At 36.5% G+C, this 20,180-nt stretch overlaps 1 protein-coding gene across 3 annotated transcripts in view; it reads left to right on the plus strand.

The window, feature by feature from the left end:
* Window positions 1-20,180, plus strand: part of LOC125671016 (protein TBATA-like) — a 55,140-nt gene that overhangs the window by 9,623 nt on the left and 25,337 nt on the right. For 2 of the 3 annotated variants that reach the window (XM_056162792.1, XM_056162793.1), the window contains exons 2-3: window positions 4,058-4,150; window positions 12,304-12,515. In XM_056162792.1, the coding sequence (XP_056018767.1) occupies window positions 4,137-4,150; window positions 12,304-12,515 (226 nt within the window). In that variant the 5' untranslated portion in view covers window positions 4,058-4,136. The remainder of the gene's footprint in view (window positions 1-4,057; window positions 4,151-12,303; window positions 12,516-20,180) is intronic. The other variant, XM_048906498.2, reaches the window with a different exon arrangement.

Here is a 20,180-nt window from a genome sequence, read left to right on the forward strand (position 1 = left end):
AAAGTTGGGATTATTTGAGTCTGATCTTATCTACGTGGACAACTTGTTCTCTACCTTTTTGTCCACAGTCCACCCTATAGTTTAATTCTAAACATTTGTCCAAGATCTTGTACGGACCATGCCAGAATGAGGTCAATTTTGCGGATCTTCCTATCTTCCTAACCGGAAAGCATACAAAAACAATATCGTCAGGGACAAACTTTTCGAAGCTAATCTTTCGATCATGATATGTCTTTTGACGACACATAGCTTGCTTTGTATTTTCTCTGAGCTTCTTCTAGGCGTTTTTGTAACTCCCAAACCCATTGGTTTCGAGGAGTGACTTTGAGTGTAACCTGTGTGGCTTAATTTATGTGGGAGAAACCAAGGGTTCACTTAATAAAAGGATATCGGGGCATATATTTCAAATTAATAATGATAGTAACCAACTTGTTTACAAGCATTTTAATGCATCCATCTTGTTCATGAGGGTAAGGAATTTGGAAAAAATGTACCATCACACAAACAATCCAACATTAAGCACCCCTTTTCATAGACAACGAGAAGATCACTGGATCAGGACCCTAAGCACTGTATTTTCATATGGATGCAATGATAATATGGGGACTTTGACTAGTCCACAAGGAAATGACGTGAATGTGATGGGACTCTTTCCCAATACCCAAAGACGGAAACGCAGTCATGGGCATCGTTCATATAAAAGACCAAGTATAAATGATGTCACGTTTGATTCACTTTTGCCTTACCTCAACAGACAATTAGGTCCATATCATATTCGTACAAAACTTTACTCTGTTCCATTGAGAGTTTTACACACGTTATTTGAAGAAGCCATGGCTAGTCTATACTTGGATTTTTCAACACCTGAATATAGACTGAACTCTATGATCATGGATGTTGCCTATCACAGGCTCTTTAAACCAGCACGGGTCATGGATGATATTCCTTCCAAATCATGCCGCCAGTTCTTAAGCTCAAATTTACAAACAAAGGAATAGATGCCGTCAACATATGTTTTCGTCATAAAAGGGTTCAGTCGTGTATTCCAACTTATTTCACGTTCAAGTCTACACCCTACAGCTATACTTCTACTATTGCATCCAAACTTTTTAATTATAAACAAACTTTGCAGTGCCTAGATATAGACATCTTATACGTAATCCACTAACGTGTTCTTGTTCTTCATCTTCTTTCAACTATAGTCCAGCTGTACATGTCATTACTGGTGATGTTGATATAGTTGAAAATGAGGACCTCAAATCACTTATTCTAAAATGTCCTAAATACAGAGAATCTCGGTCTTTTAATTGGCGACAGAACTTCATCTCTATTATGAATTCTGTCGAAGATTATGCCAGACGATGGGCTAAATATGAAAAAGAAGAACTTGATACATTGCCAGAATGGATTAAAAGCATCAGAGGAATATTAAAATCCTGCATTAGACATATGAAAACAAAAGTACGTACCATGTCTCCTTCTGTGCTTAGTAAACCAGAAGTGATAAATTTTTTAGATAGGTTACATGAGGAATATGTTTTGGTTCCAGCTGATAAAGCTAGTAACAACTTTGTCTTTGTTTGTAAGGCTCATTATTACAACTGTATTTTCAACGAACTTGGTATTAATTTCACTTTTGGTAATCGTACTTATATACTCCAACTGCCTTTTCAAAAGATGAAATTCTTCAAAACCATGCTTCAGTTTTAGACACATTTAATATCCTAGTCAATGGGTTGAATGAATGTGAGTTACCGTACCTACATGTATATTGGATTCCTAAACTACATAAAACCCTTACAAACAAAAATACATTGCTGGATCCAGTAAGTGCTCTACCAAGCTCCTATCTTTGCTCCTCACGAAAATATTAACAGCTGTGAAGGAGAAACTTCAAACTTACTGTGCGACTACATATTCCAGAAGTAGTGTTAATCAAATGTGGGTTCTAAAATATTCTAAAGAACTTTTAGTAAATTTGAAATCGCGGAATTTTCCCCAAATCAATAACATTAAAACCTATGACTTTTCAATACTATACACGACCATTCCTCACGATAAATTAAAGACTAGACTTTTTGACATCATAGACAGTTGCTTCTTCAACAAAAATGGAAAACAGAAATATTCATATCTAGTGATCAGTAATCCAAAAACTTACTTTGTTAAACACCACTCTGGCTCCACGCACAAGTACTCTGAAGTTGAAATAAAAAATATCTTCGTGGTCTTTGGTGATCAGGTCTTCCAACAGTCTGTTGGAATTCCCATGGGCACGAATTGTGCTCCTTTGTTAGCTGGCCTGTTTCTATATTCATATGACGCAGAAGTTATTTAAAAACTTCAACGTGAGAAGAAAAAATCTCTCGCTGTGGCCTTCAATTCGACATTTGGATATATCGATGACGTTTTGTCTATTAACAATAATAACTTTCATTCATATGTCGATTTGATATATCCCTGTGGGCTCGAAATAAAGGACACCACATGGTAGTCCATTTCTGTTTCATACTTAGATATTTTTTTGAAGTAGATATTAACGGCAAACTGACAACTCAACTGTATGACAAACGGGATGATTTCAGCTTCTCCATCGTCAACTTCCCATATTTATGTAGTAATATTCCATTATCACCTGCATATGGTGTTCATATATCTCAACTGATTCGATATGCAAGAGCTTGTTCTGTGTATAGTCAGTTTTTAAATCGAGGTAAGCTACTGACAAACAAGTTGATGATACCGGGTTTCAACAGTCTCAATTGAAGTCAGCATTTCGCAAATTCTATGGTTGTTCAACAATACAACCTATCATTGGGTCAAATGCTGTCTGACGTGTTTAATACCGATTATTAAGCCGTTCTTGGCACACTGAATTTGACTGCGGTTAACTCCGTTTACCTGATCAGGATATAGGGCTCACAGCGGGTGTGACCGGTCGGCAGGGGATGCTTACTCCTCTTAGGCACCAAATCCCACCTCTGGTATGTCAAGGGGTCCGTGTTTGCCCAACTATCTATTTTGTATTGCTTGTGCGAGTTATGAGATCGATCACTGTTCGTTATCTTCACCTTTCTTTCAACTCTCCAGGTTATTCGTACATGAGATGGGTGTAGATGTCTCTCTACCTAACATTAAAAAGTTAGGGGTATAGGCAGTGGTCTCGTGAACTACTGATCACTGCATTACATATGGGAGAAATTCATCCCAATTTGTTTGATGTTCGTTCACGTAAGCGCTAAGCATGGTGGCAAGAGTTTTATTAAACCGCTCTACAATCCCGTCGCTTTGCGGGTGGTAAGGTGATGTTCTGGTTTCTCAATATGTAAGAGATCACACAGTTCTTTGAACAAATGGCTTTCATATTATCTTTCCTGGTCCGAATGAAGTATTCTAGCTACCCCGAATTTTGCAAAGACTTCCTCCACCAATATTTTAGCAACAGTTTGGGCCTCCGTGTTGGGCATGGCGAAACTCTCTGTTCACTTGGTAAAATAGTCGGACATTACCAATATATACGGATTACCCTGATCCGTCTTTGGCAATTTTCCTAAAATATCCGTGGCCACTCTTTCCATGGATATTCCAGATTCAACCATCTTCATTGCAGCTCTCTTTGTGAGATTTGGACTTTTTCTTTTAGAACTTTTTTTCACACCTCACAACGTATGTTCTCACATCCTCCCTGCACCCAGGCCAATGATACTCTTTCTGGTGTCCTCTTATGACCTAGATGTCCATCCCCTATAAAATAATAACAGAAATGGAGTTCTTTTCGCTTTTCACTCGTTGGTATAACAGCCTGAAAGATGGGATTTCCCTTTCCCGCTACCTATTTCTGCAAAGTAATCCATCCATAATGAGTAACATGCCCCATTGTCCCGCAATGTCTCTGACAAAAATACATACTTTTTTCTGCCAGTTCTTCTGATTTTTTTTTTGTTCCGGCCCTCAATCATTTAATGACCAAAGAAACATCTGAATCTTTTTCTTGAATACTTTTAAGAGACATCTGGTAATTGAGTTTCATCCTCGTTCTTCTTAATTGTATTGACAGATCCAGACACTTCTTGATCCCAAGAAGAAAAGAAACCACATTGTTTACACAGTATCTTACTTTGGGCATCAGCATTTTGATGTTGCGCTCCAGGTCAGTGTTCAATCAGCATGTCATATGTACTTAGCACCTCAACCCACCTTGCCAGTTGGCCTTTCGGGTTTTTAAATTTCATTAGCCATCCCAGGGAACTGTGATCCGTTCTTATACGAAATTTTCTTCCCTCAAGAACATGCCCAAATCCCTTAATAAACTGGACAACTGCAAGGAGCTCCTTTCTGGTGATACAGTAACTTCTTTCGCTCTTGGACAAGGTATGACTGGCATAAGCAATAACTTTCTCATGACCGTCTTGTTCCTGAGAAAGTATAGCCCCGATGGCATCTTTGCTAGCATCTGTATCCAATATAAACTCTTTTGCGAAGTCAGGATGACCTAACACTGGAGAAGTTATGAGCTTTTGTTTTAATAAATCAAAAGCATCCTGACAATCATTATCCCAGACAAATGGCCTTGATTTGTCAGGCAACTTGTGCAAGCACTTAGCGATCTTTGCAAAGTCCTTTATCAACTTCCTATAATACCCACACAGTCCAAAAAAAGATCTTACCTCACTTGCGTTGGTGGGTATCGACCAGTTTGTCACGCTATCAATCTTTTCAGGATCTGTTGTTATTCCTTCCTCGGAAATAACGTCGCCCAAGAACTTTACAAATCGCTGGAACAAATGACATTTCTTGGATTTTAATCGCAACCCAGTAGACTGAACTTTGTCAAACACTAGTTCTAAATTGACCATCATTTCATCAAATGTTTTCCCATTATGATGATATCATCCAAGTAGACCAGGCATACATCCCATTGTAATCCAGCCAATACTGTTTCCATTAATCTTTCGAACGTGACTGGTGCACAACAAAGTCCAAAGGGCATTACTCGGAACTGAAGCAGACCTCTCCGTGTGGCAAAAGCTGTCTTAAGTTTGTCTGCAGGGTCAAGTTCCACCTGCCAATATCCAGAAAACATATCCAAGGTGAAGAACCAACTGCATCCAGACAATTGTTCCAAGGATTCGTCAATCCTGGGCAAAGGATATGCATCTTTAACTGTGCAAGCGTTAAGACACCTGTAATCAACACAAAACCGATAGAAATTATCTTTCTTTTTCACCAACACAATAGGTGAGGCCCAAGAGCTTATCGAAAGTTCTATGATATTGTACTCCAACATTTCGTCAATATTTCTTTCAATTTCTTTCGATAAATGCACAGGAGCATGGCGAACAGGTTGTTTTATCGGTCTTGCGTCCCCGGTATCAATCTTGTGTTTTCCCAAGATCATTGTTACTCTTGGCAAACAAAGATGCGTACTTCCATAGAAAAGATTTCACTACCCTGACTTGCATCTTTGTTAGATGCTTTACAGAGTCTTGATACAATTGTTCGATATCAGCTCGTTTTGCTGGATAACAGGAGTCATCTGAGTTTACCTAATCTGTCTCTTAGAATTGTCCAATCCCGGTGTTCTTATACACCACCTTTGGTTCAGGGTCCACATTCAACAACCTTACTGGTACAATATTATTTTCAAAAGGTTGGAAAAATGTTTTGGCTGTCAATGGTCTGTTTGTATCTTCTCTTTCTTTAGACTCTACAATGCCTTGGGATTGTAATTGTCTCTCAAGGTGCATACTTTCCCTGGTACAATTAATTCACTTCGAGATGGTATGCTGACTGTTTCTTTAGCCACCACTCTGTAGCATCCAAATTTACCTTCATACACTAGAATACTATAATCCTGAAATGACAAGATACCTTGTTTTGCATCTATGATCATATCAAAACATTTGATCATATCCAATTCCAATTCCCTCTACTTGAAGATCAGCTACCAAAGCTAACACCTTGATATTATGTTTCCCAATTTCCATCTCAATACTGGCTCTACCTTCCAACATCAATCCATCGCCATTTGCAGTAAAAACTTTCATGCCAGGCTCTTGGACCTGTAATTCCCCATGGTCTTGTACTTCCTTCTTTGACGCTGTTGAACATGGTGACAGCGGCCCCTTTTCACATTTTCACTTTTATGTCATTAACCATTACATAAATAAACATTCCTGCTTCATTTGAGCATGCCTCAATTCTTCCAGTTAGATGACCATTTGAACCATTGTATTTCTCTCTCTTGAACTCTTCGTATCAATAGGGATACTTTTATTTTTCTCAGGACAATTCCTTTTATATTGTCCTTTCTTATGGCATCCATAACATTCTAGTGTATCCATATATTTACTTGGTTGAGGTGACACTTTGAAAGGCTTCCTGTTATTCTGCCCTCCGCCCTTTCTGAGTTATTGAATTTCCTTGTTTATGTCTGCCATATTCTTTTCTATTGATGCCATCCAGTCCTTCAATTCCATTTTGAAAGAATCTTCATTAGTAGTGACCTCTTCCCTTAACTGGTGTTGGTAATCCCTGTAACCTCGTTTGTCTTCTGCCCTTAGGTATGCCTCCAGTTCTACTGCATGCTTTATGGCATCGTTTAGATCCCTAGGGCGTGCTTGTTTAATTCTTATTCTCATGTCCGAATCATGCAAGGCATCCAGAAATTGTTCCATTGCCAGAGTTTCCCTTACTTCGGATGGGGCGTTTGGATACGCAAGATTTGCTTATCTTCTGACAGCTTGTCCCAATTCTGGCATAGTCTCTGTTGCTCTTTTCCGCCTTTCCCCTAATTGGACTCTATACAACTCCGTTTGATTGGGTGGGTCAAAGCGTTCTTTTAGAGCCTGTACAAGGTAGTAAAAATCGGTGTTATCACAGGCTGGATGGTTTAAAAAAATGAGGCACAAACTGAAAATTTTTGTCATTTTTCAAGTAAGTTGAAATCATTTTTCTTTTGTAATTGTAGGTTGTATATACATTGAAGTTCATTAATCCAAAAGGGCATTATAATCAATAAAGAACTGAATAAGTTGCAGTCTTTTTATCATCAGGTTTTCACAAAATTTTATAAAAATGCTAGAGTATAAGCACATTGCATAGAATATTTAAAAACAAATTTAAAACATGAACTTTACTTTGCAAATGATGTAAGGAACAATAATCAATAATTTCAGACAGTAATTTTGTATCAAGTACATGGGTAGAAATATTAACAAAAATAAAAATAAATTAATTTCCATGCTAGAGTAACACCTTTGAAAGAAGTACTCAATATTTTTTTTATTCAAATATCAGCCTGAAGGACAACAATACACGTATCTTTTTTTTTGTTTTAAAATAATTTCCCCTCACTTTGCTGCACTCCTGACAATAACTACATGCATCAATTATAAAGAAAATATATGAAATATCAGGAGAAAATTTGAAGTTTTTAGAGAAAATAATCAGAGCAAATGAAATTTTCATCAAATTTGGAGTGGATTTTTTCATGTTTTTCAATTAAAATTGTGAAATATTGTCAAAATACTTTAATTAAAATTTTATTCTACTATGTTCATTTTACATCATCTAATTCAAAAGACCCCCCCCATTTTTTTTTTTTTTTTTTTTTTTACACAAATTGGTCATTCTTTGTGTTGCACTCGTGACATGGTACTACATATTCTTGAGCTGATATTAAAGTCATATCTGAAGCTTTACGTGTTTCATCACCCTTGGAATTTAAAAGTATATAGATTGAAGATTTTTAAACAATAGTTTTCTTTCATATAAATCTTTTTGTTTTGTTACAGAAATTTGAAAAAAGCTATTTTTATGTCATAAAAAGTGTTGCACTCCTGACATTTTTAGCAACATTTTAGGACACCAATTCATTGTTTTTTTGTTGTTTTTTGTTTGTTTGTTTGTTTTTTTTGTTTTTTGTTTTTTTTGTTTTTTTTTTAGATATCTCTTAGATTTTTGGAACACAGATGCACAGTATCATGACACAAACTATGGTATCCCTAAACTCACCCAGACTGTTTGTAAAACATGCAAAATTGGTCAAATATTCTTTGCCTCATTTTTTAAAACCACTCAGCTGGTAAATTTCCAAAGACAGCTTGAGCCTGAACACGAAGAGATGCCGCGAAAATTAAACCTTTCTCCTCTTCTGTCCACTCATTAAGTTTGCAAACTGTATTAAAATGTGTCTTATAGTCCAACCACAAACCACTCCCATCGTACGTTGCGGCGTTGACATCCCTTCTGTTTAGTTTCCTAGTCTCAGGTTCTTTTCTTTGGACAATTGGTCTGCGATAACGCCTTTCGGTGATATTACCAGTATCTACTCCAGCTCCAGTGCCCTTTCTGTTTCATCTCTCACCTCCATTTTCTCATGAAACCTTACTCCTGCACGAGCATTGTCATATTGTCTATCGGGTCTAATATCTGGAAAATGATCAGCCTTCTGGGAGTAATCGAAGGTCGACCACTGGCAATCCCCGAGTCGTATTTGTCCTGAATTTCAGATTCACGAGGTCTTGGCGTTGAATGCATAACACTTTCATGCTGCCTAATACTTGATTCCAGCTCTCTTATTTCCTCATGGAGAACTGTCATCTCCCACTCTAAGTCAGCAGTAGCCATCATACATACTGAACACTAAAACACTATACCTTTTATTATATAGCAACAGAAATTATAAAACAAATCAAGTGACTCCAAGCACTGCAAAATCCCACCGCTGCCACCAAAAATTCTGTAACCTGTGACCAGCCGAGTGGTCACTATTTATCTGTGGACACGTACCCGGTTACAACCGGGATTCTGCAGTGCATATGATTTACAGGAATGCCTGTTGTCTACAAGGCAAAAAACGAACTTATTCAATATATTTACGATGATTATTTCAGCCAATTTACCTAATCAATATCAATTTACCCTTCACTTCCCTAAATCCAATGTCCCCGGACAATTGGCCTTTACCAATGGTTCAGACTACCGACCTGAGGTTTCTTACCAGCTGATGTTTCCAGCTCACTTTGACACTGGGGTACAGTCTTATTCAGCCTTTATTGCCAAATATCAAAGCCACGATGGTTGATCAGTCAGCCAACCTACACTATAAGGCTTATTCAGCCCTAACGTAGTCAACCTACACTATAAGGCTTATTCAGCCCTAACGTAGTCAACCTACACTATAAGGCTTATTCAGCTCTAACATAGCCTTTTACTTACAAAGGATCGGCTTATTCTGCTTAACACTGTAGTTTTTTGACATAAGAAGTGGAAGTGTAAAATGATTTTTAAAAAAAATTGAAATCAAGAATCTAAGGTATCTTTTACTAAAAAACATGTCTTATTTTTTTTATTTCATTGATTGGAAACACGTCATATTTCTGGTCATATTGATCAATAAAATCTTTTATCCATCAATTTAACACGTCATTGTTATTCCATGAGAGGCTACAAATAAGATCAAAGGAGGTAGGGGTGGGCAGAAATTCTAGTTTGGTTTACTATCACCGGGTATGTTTACCCTTAAAACAACACATATTTGGGAAATTGACAATATTGATGTACCAAAAGATCAGAGTTAAAGGTCATGTTTACTCTTGACCTTAACAAAAAAGTTTTAACTATAGCTTAAATGAAGGTAATTGAAAAAAAAGACTTTAAGGCCCTTTCACATTGTCACGATTTATATTACGATTTCCTACGAACTGATCAAAGTTAAAAATCGCCATTATTCGCCAGGCCTGTCTTGCGATTTTTCTACAGATGATGTTATTTTCGAATCAAGTACGATACGACTACGATATCTGTTCAACAATGTGCAATGTTTGTGCGATAACAGGATGAGATTCTTGTATGAATTAGAGCGATTACGTAACGAACGCGTGGAAATCTTACTACGATTGTGTATGATACAGTACGGCCAGCGCGGATCCCGTATTTTCCAGGGGTCCGTGTTTGTCCAACTATCTATTTTGTATTGCTTGTAGGAGTTATGAGATTGATCACTGTTCGTTATCTTCGACTTGCATGATATACATTTATGGAGATATTCTTAAATTTGTATTAGAAGCCGTGGACTTCATGTTTCTAAACTTTTTCATTTTTCGTCAGCAAATTTAATTTTTTCCATGCTTAAAACTACCTTAAGGTAGCTCCATCCTCATGTGACTTATCAATATTAATGGTTAAAAGTGGAAAAACTTTATTAATTTCCACTCAATATAGTTTAATTTAATTAATAATCAAAGAAAATATATATGTTGCCACCTTTTTAAAGATACAAGACATACAAAAACAGAAGTATACATCTAAATCAGAAAATCACACATTTTCGTGAAACAGAATAATAAAAACAGATAAAAACTTGTTGAAATAACAAAATTTAAATATCAACAGTTTAAAAAAACCTGCTAATTCATAAATATGTATAGATTAATAGTGAATACTAGGGAAACCAATATAGAATAGACATTCAGTAGAGGAAATTCCACCATAGAAGTTATTGCCCTTGAATTATCATTCAAAAACTTCCTCAAAGTCGAATCATATATGTTTAGTGAGCTTGTAGACAGACCGGATGCCAGATTACGAAGAAATGACACATGGTTCCGAAAGGCTTTGGAACCTGGATTAAAGTTGGCCACAACACTTCGGTATTTACATATGTAGCAAAAGGAAAGTCATACACAAGTTTAATGTACGGATTTGGAGTTCCGCACACTACGATGTCTTTGCTGATTCGAGAAGTTTGTGAAAGTATAATAACAAAATATACCGATGCAGAAATTGCATGTACAACAACTACACGAATGGCAACGGATGGCTGAGAAGTTCAGAGTTAGATTGAACTTTGACCATGTTCTTGGTGCTTTGGATGGGAAGCATATTGCTATAAAATGCCCGTGAAATGGAGGTCCACTTAATACAGCTACAAATAGTTTCACTCCTTATGGGGCTTGTTGATGCTGATTATAACTTTATTCGGGTTGACGTAGGTGCAAACGGCTCTGCATCAGATGCCACTGTATTTAACAACTCGGAACTAAAGATGTAATTGAAAATAATGCTATTGGATGTCCAGAAGCTGTCCCTCTTTCATATGATGAAAGAAACATCCCCTATTCCATTATTGGTGATGATGCCTTCTCTCTCAGGACATGGCTCATTAAATCATTCTCGAGAAGGAACTTAACCTGAAGAGCGTGTATTCAACTATAGACTTAGCAGAGCATGACGCATTGTAGAAAATGATTTTGGAATACTCGCCAACAGATGGCAATGTCTATTGAGTCCCATGCGCCTAGAACCAGAAACTATTTCATCTATTGTTCTAGCATGCTGTTGTCTGCACAATTTGATGAGATTGCGATTTCCAAATATCCAAAACGGAAATCTTGATCAAGAGGACAATAATTATCATGTGGTCCCAGGGGTCTGGAGAGATAATCTTACAGATCTGGACAACACTTTTGGATGCAATCGAACAACAGGCTGTATTTAAGCACTGCTACAGTTCAGCAATATGGTAATAAGAGAAAACAAGAAGAGACAGGGGACCGGGACAGGGGGCCACCCCGGACCCTGTCTCTTTTTGTTTTCTCTTATTACCATTCTTCCTTTGTTTGACAAGGTTTAGACAACTTGTTCTATAATTCAACGCGTATATTCAATTGTCATACAAATTCGTAGTTCAATCGCACAATACTCGTATTGCACTTGCCATCAATCGTCTGTTTTCGTATCGTATTCGCATGAAATCACACTCCTTCCTATTTAGTCCAGTAATACTCGTAGTAACTTGTAGGATACTCGAGGTGACTCGTAGGACATGTCACAAGTACTGCGAAGTTCCTCGAGTGTGCTATGAATGTCGAAGATTAATACGAATATGTACACGAGTGCAGTGCGAGTGTCGCGCGATAATCTACGATAGCTAAAAAAAAAATCGTACTGTGGCCACGATTGTTTTGAACATACTCAAAACAATCGCCGCGTTTGCCGTTTACTGCGATGCATGAAGATAACCAACAACCAACAACTATCTCTACGATAAACCCCGAATTACTGCGATTTACTGCGCTATCGTATCTCAAAGTCGTGAAAGTGTAACAGGGCCTTTAGCTAGTAAATCATAGCATTAGACTTTTGTCAAACATTCGTATATGCAATCCACCTATCATCATATCACAATGAGGACAATATTGGTGTATTATTGTACCACAATGCAGTAAATACATGTACATATATATGAAGGTTAGTTTGCATACTGCAGTTGAAAATTATGAACATTTATTTCTGCAGCATGAGTCAATCCGAAGTGTTCCGACCGTCCAATGGCGAACTTTTTGCACGCCCAGGGCCTGTTGATGAAGGATACATGGGCTCTCTTGACACCTTCCGAAAAAGGCCCTCAACTCAGGGATCTACAGGGGGGTACAGATTTGGACAACTTAGTCAGAACTCGTTCTTCACACGACACAACCCTCATCCTCATCGTGTGCGTCACATAAAAGGTAGAATCAACACCATTACAACAGTTCACCTTAACGTATACGAACTAGGGGTGGGGTAATTAAAAAAGTAATTGTAATTGAGTGTAATTAAGAGTCAAAATCAGTAAGTATCAAGCATTTCATGGAAAGTCAAAAATTTAGTTTTTCAAAAGCTGCTGATATATATTTGATTTTATCCCATTTAATACAAAAACAAACTTTAAAATGAGTTTGGACGCATTTCGGGTCTGGTATTTAAGGACATTCATTTCCTTAGCAACAGGTATACAAATTCTTGTGAAAATCAATGATTTTTAGCTATATTAGGGGGATATATTACCTGTAAGTAAATATTCTATGTTATTTTATCTACTTGATTTACCCATTTATATAAAAAAAAAAAAAAACCAAAAATCAACGCTCAAATTTTCCAGGGCAATTGTTGCCATGACAACGGAGAAAAACATGAGTTTTCACACTTACTGATTTTCAAAAATAGCTTATCGCTATATAATTAATACCTACAACCGCCCTTGGAAAAATAAAATCTATATTTTTGTTAAGGGTCATCTAAATATTATATCTGTAAAATAAAATTGGTTGGTAACTTTAAAAGTACAGAAAAGATATAAAAGGTTCAAATGTATGTAAAGCTTGCATTTCAAAGCATTTTTAAGGGATCAGGGGGAAACTGATTAATTACAAAATTTATAAGAATATATAATTCATATTTATTCTGATAATTAGATATTTATTTTGTACTTATTGTTGATTGGAAAATTCACCAACATTTCAATAATATTTATATATATTCAAACATTATAATAATAATCATGTATTCAGGGTCATTCCAGTGTAACATTTTTGTGTTTGGAAATGATATTGTGTATTGAAAATAATCAACCAATTTTCCTACTAAAAATCTATTTGTTATTTTAAAATATGGAAGAAAAAAACAAAACAGATATTTCTCAACCAACTAAAGAAGCAACTAGTTTGTCATTTGGTTACCCCCCCCCCCCCTTTTACAACTGTCTTAAAGAGCTTATATAGAGGTAACAAATTTCAAGAAATTTAAGAATTTCACAAAATCACTTATTTTCAAACACCAATCAGTCTGAGTGTAGTGCTTAAAATTATATCAAAAATGTGTTCAGCTGTTAGAGAACACCCATATTTACAATATTTGTATTTAAAAAATATGTCCTCGGTCTCTCAGTGATAATGAAAATATGTACTTCAAATATTATCCTTTGTATAATATCCCGGCCTTCCGGGTACATATTTTGCACATATGTCCACCGAGTAGGAGGAAGTCATTATGGCTTGACACTTAATATAACTTACGAGCTTGTTTGTGCAACTTATAATACAATCTTCTTGTTTTTAGAATTTAAAAATAGCAACCCCTCAAGTAAAGGGGATTGAAGCGTCATGCTCCTTTCAAAGGAAAAATAATCAAGAAAAGGAAAAATTAGGAAGGAGTAATTTATCTATCTTTTTAAGAACAAATGGGCCAGAAAAGTTTAAATTTACAGGAAGGCTTCCTGACACAGAGTAGATTCAAATTTGTTCCAATCATGACACTGGGGGTAGGATGGGGCCATGATAGGAACTCAAAGTTTTACAATCATGACACTGAGGGTAGAATAGGGCCATGATAGGAAATCAAAGTTTTACAATCATGACACTGGGGGTAGGATGGGGCCATGATAGGAAATCAAAGTTTTACAATCATGACACTGGGGGTAGGATGGGGCCATGATAAGAAATCAAAGTTTTACAATCATGACACTGGGGGTAGGATGGGGCCATGATAGGAAATCAAAGTTTTACCTGTGGATGTATAGGAAAAATCTTCTTAAGAACCACAGGGTCAGAAAAGTTTAAATGAACGTGGAACCTTCCTGACATAGAGTAGATTCAAGTTTGTTCAAATCATGCTCCTAGGGTTAGGGTGGGGACACACTAGAAGAGCAAATGTTTACATGAGGATATATATGAAAATTCTTCTCAAGAACAAGAGGGCCATGGTTAGTTATACATGTATTAATATGTAAGCATCCCCAGGTAGTACAGGTTCAAGTTTGTTGAAATTGTGGCCCCAATGGGGGTCAAAATCTTACATGGAAATATATAGAAAAAAATCTTCTTCCCAAGAACAACAGGGCCATGATTAGTCACATTAATATGCAACCATCCGTAGTTAGCGCAAATTCAAGTTTGTTTAAACTGTGGTCCCCAGCCACAATTGGGGATCAAAGTTTTACATAAGAAATTATAGGGAAACATCTTTAAAAATCTTCATCTCAAAAACAGCAGGATCATGATTAGTCATATAATACTTCATGTAGTTCAAATTCAAGTTTGTACAATTCAGGGGTACGATTGGGAGATCAAAGGTTTACATTGGAATATACAGAATATTAATTAAAGCAAATTATTTTCAAGATTAGCAGGGTTACACTAAATCAGATCAAACTGCAAGTAACTAAGTTGTGTGGATATCCTCGAAATAAAAGACACAACAGTCTTTCACATCTGCTTCATACTTAGCGATCCTATGCAACATAAATGATAACAGCAAACTCAACTTTATGACAAACGGAATGACTTCAGATTTTCCATCGTCAACTTCCCATATAGATATGTAGCAATATTCCATTATCACCTGCATGCACCCTCGATATATTGCCAACTTCTTTTCAAGACGAATATGGGCAATAAAGCGGAGGTGGCAATATAACGAATTCACCATTACGGACAATTCACTGAGCAGTCATAAGAAATTCAATACCACAAAGTTATTTGGACTCCATTCTGTATAAATATTTAAATTATCTTGAGTTTAATTCCGCAATTATTAATAATTAACTTGGTCACATGAATACATTGTCCGAATTGTCACACTTCACCACACCCCTATCAAAGTACATGTGTGATTACTGATGGGAGTTAGGTAATTGTCATTATTATCAAGGGCAAACCCTATAATATTTGACCATTTGTTTGTGAAAATCATTGGCATATGGCATTATGCGGGGTTGGCATTATAACGGGCAATAAATCGAGGGAGCACATAGTGTTTATGTTTTTCAACAAATTCGATACGCAAGAATGATCAGCTTTTAAATCGAGGCAGGTTACTCAAATAAGTTGATATACAGGGGTTTAAAATCAGCATTTCGTAAATTTTATGGTCGTTATAACGATCTAATTTACCAATACAGCTTGTCATTGGGTCAAATGCTGTCTGATGTTTCATACATGTGCCAATTGAGGCCGTCCTTTACAAACTGATTTTGACCACGGATTACTCCGTTTTTCCGATCGAAATATATGGCTCACGATGTGTGTGACCGGTCGACAGGGTATGCTTACTCCTTCTACGCGCCTAATCACACCTCTGGTATGACCAGATGTCCATGTTTGTCCTATTCTTAATTTTGTATTCTTTAAAGGAGTTACATGTATCTTCACCTTTTCATTCAAATTTTTTCTACGACTATAGTAGGGGTGGGATAATGTTTTTGTCTCGTCTATATGTCTGTCTGAAACTTTAACTTTGCTCATAACTTTTGAATGGTGAGTGACATACTTCATATGTACATTTTTTGTGACATTACCTTTCTTTTGAAAACAAAGTTTTTAACCTTGTAATCTTGACCTTTGAGTTTGACTTACTTTTAAAAAAAACCTAACCTAGGCAAAACTTCTTGAACTGTTTAAGGTAGAGTTTTCATAATTTGCATATATATTTCTTATGGCAAGACCTTTATATATATTTCAATCATGATCTTTGAACATGTGTCCTTGGCCTTAGAGTTTAACACAAATTCTAAACATTAGCCAAAACTATGATTTTGCTAATAAGTTTTAAATGGTGAGTGCTTTGCTCTCATATTTCATATTGTGCATGCCTTGTGACAAATCCTTTTTGGTACCATAATTTTGATCTTGTAACCTTGAAGTTTGGCCTACTTTTAAGAAAGGTTAGCCTAGGCAATGCATCTTGAACTGTTTAAGGTAGGGTTTTTATATTTTGTATATATATTTCCCATGGCAAGGTCTTTATGTGACCTTAACCTCGGAGTTTGATCCAAATTTCAAAACTTTAAGTGAAACTTTTAACTTTGCTCATAACTTTTGAATGGGGAGTTATAGGGTTCTCATATTTCATATGTGCATTCCTTATATCAAGACCTTACAATTTATACCTTGATCTTTGACCTTTTGTCCTTAACCTTGGAATTTGACTCGAAAACTTTAACCATAACTTTAACTTTGCTCATAGCGTTTGAATGGTGAGTGATAGGGTTATCATTTATCAAAACTTTTGACCATGTTACATGTAGCTCACCTGAACTGAAAGCTCAAGTAAACTTTTATGATCACCTGTTGTCTGTCGTCTGTCTGTAAACTTTTTCACATTGGGGTCTTCTTCTTCAGAACACTGGATAAGGGAGATTCATATTTTTAAATGAAGTATCACGACCCCTTCAGAAGTTAGTGAAGAAAAGCTAAAATATGGTGGCGTCATTTAAAATCTTCTTTAAAAACAGTGGACCAGAAAAAGTGAAATTTACATGAAAGTTTCCTGACATCAAGCTTTAAGTTTGTTCAGATCATGGTCCCCGGTGGTAGGGTTGGGCCACAATATCAGATCAAAGTTTTACATGGGAATATATGGGAAAATACCTTCTTGTCAAAAACAGCCGGGCTATGATTAGTCATATTGATAACCACTTTAAGGTGGTGACTGGGGACTAGACTGAAACTCTATAGCACTCTTTTTATCTGAGTCTACACTTTTTGATAAACTACTAGCTTGAGATTTTGCTACAAAATTCTTCGGCACAGCAAATCATCTTCTTGGAGCAATCCACTCTGCTAGCAAGTTTTCACCCCACCTCTTTATGAACAATATACAGACAAGTGAATTCAGTCTGCTAGCGATTTTTTATTCCACCTCTTTATGACAATAGACAAGTTAATTTGCTACACAGCTTCCTTCAGAAAAAATATCAAATTCTTGGTGAATGTTAGCAGTTATACATTCTCTACAGAAATCCCTTCTTTTTTAAAAAAAAAAATTCTCGTAATTATTTTGTCCTTTCGTCTCATCATTTTAAGTGCAATCAAGTTTCTTTTCACATCATTCACTCTTTGTTCTAAGGAGGGGCCTCCGTGGCCGAGTGGTTAGAGCATCGCGCTCAAAATCACACGGGCTCTCACCTCTGGTCGGCGCGGGTTCGAATCCCGCCGGTAAGTGAGAAAGTTGCCCAGTTTACTTGCGGAAGGTCGGTGGTTTCTTCCCAGGTACATTGTATCTGGTTTTTCTCTTCCACCAATAAAAACTGGGCGTCACCAGATAACTGAAAAATTGTTGAGTGTGGCGGAAAACATCAATTGATCAATCAACCAATCGTTCTAAAGACATTATTCAAACCTTAATACTACTTGAACTGCCATAGCAAAAAGAAAACTAGGGATCGAGTTATTACCATGCCGGAATAAATTTTCGAATAAAGATTCTAAAAACAGGTTGGAATTTACTCTACTCATCAGGCACATTGGTGGGATTTTTTAAATTCTCCGTGATTTATTTCCACGCATGATCATATCAAACAAATGGCCAAGAGACCTTATCGGTCAGCTGAGCATTATTTGAAAGTATATATCACTAGCTCCAAGGACTACGAAATCTATAATAAATTTCCTGTTCTGTATATATAGGGTACACTTTTATATTTAACAGCAGTATGAAATAAGATGTGTTCTTTAAAAAACCACAGAGGCCCTCATTCCTAGTCATGAAACACGTCACACAGTATAATGTATCTTGCATTAACACTACGTGATTCTTTTGAACCTACCCTTGGGTTGCGAAATTCCCAATTTTTGTATATCCCTTTCTGATTTTCCTAAATATGCTTTCAGTTTTTATAAAGAATCAGCAAAATTAAAGAAGTCTTTCAAATGATAAAGAAATTTAATCTCAATGATCATTCTGGCCCCACCCTGGCACTAAACCCTGGGATAATGAAATTTACAGTTTTGATAAATGGCCACCTATTCTTCAAAGTATCCATTTAGTTTCAATTTAGTATCAATAATGTTAAAAAGGATATCATTTAAATGTTTTACGCATAACCACTCTATACCAAGTTTGGTCCCGCCCTGTAGTTAGAAAGCATCTCCCCCGATCATCAAATTTACAAATTCTGTAGAGGCTTACCAGCTCTATATCATTATGCATTTAGTTTTTCCTGACGATTTGGGGTTAATTGTAGAGAAGAAATGTTTGGGTTTTTTTTTTCAAATGTTCAATATTTTCCCACTCTTAAGCCCAGGGGGTGGAGAAGTCCTGAAAGTTATTATTTATGTCACCTTTGTCCCTAAGATGAAAGGTGAAGATAACGAACAATAATCAATCTCATAACTCCTATAAGCAATACAAAATAGATAGCTGGGCAAGCACGGACCCCTGGACACACCAGAGATGGGATCAGGTGCCTAGGAGGAGTAAGCATCCCCTGTCAACCGGTTACACCCGACGTGAGCCCTATATCCTGATCAGGTAAACGCAGTTATCCGTAGTCAAAATCAGTGAGCCAAGAACAGTCTAACAATCGGTATGAAACGCGTCAGACAGCACTTCACCCAATGATAGGTTGTATTGACGAACTAGATCGTTATAACGATCATAGAATTTGTGAAATGCTTACTATAATCGAGACTGTTGAAACCCCTGTACCATCAACTTGTTTATCAATAGCTTGCTCGATTTAAAAACTGACCATACGCAAAACAAACTCTTGCGTATCGAATCAGTTTAGAGATATAAACACTTTATGCACACGATAATGGAATATTGCTACATAGATATGACGACGGAGAAGCTGAAATCATCCCGTTTGTCATACAGTTGAGTTGTCAGCTTGCCGTTAATGCTTCATACCAAATTTCAAAAGAATTGGAAGGGCATTTATCAAAAATTGAAGAAGTTAAAAAAGTTCTATTGTTACGCACGATGGACGACACTGACCAGTTGCAATAGGTTACCTGAGTTTACTCAGGTAACCTGAAATTAAGTCTATGTTGTCGAAACAAGTACTGCTCAAATTGTTTTAAGAATTACATGTATCATCTCTTTAAAGTTTTCAATTACTTTTTAACTTGCAAATTGTCATCTCTGGATTTGTTGATCTCTTAATTACATATCATATATTGTGTCAACTCTTGAACATATTTCCGATTGTGGTAGAACTCCATTGGCTTCCCACATATTGTTCCTTCAACGGATCTGTACCGTCATATATCTCAAGTCTTTAAATGAATACAAGCCACGTCAGCCATTACGGTCTGAATTGATATCACGGCTTGTACCAAAATCAAAACAACAGATACGAACAAAGCCAACTCCATTTGGGCTGCACATCTCTGGAATGACCTTCCAGATATCATCAAGAAGTCAACATCTCTTGTAATTAAAAAAAATCCGGCCTGAAACTCATTATTTTTATAAATTGGCTTTTTAGATTCTAACATGCTAAGAACGTTCAAATGTCAAACAAATTTTTTTTTAATTTAACTTCTTTTTCAAAAATCTTCCTAGAGGACCAATATTTTTTCCAAGTGACGAACTTCTCTTTTTCTTTTTAAAGGTTTGTTCCGTAATAGCAA

Source organism: Ostrea edulis, chromosome 4 (genome assembly GCF_947568905.1).
Source record: "Ostrea edulis chromosome 4, xbOstEdul1.1, whole genome shotgun sequence".
Classification (NCBI taxonomy): Eukaryota; Metazoa; Mollusca; class Bivalvia; order Ostreida; family Ostreidae; genus Ostrea; species Ostrea edulis.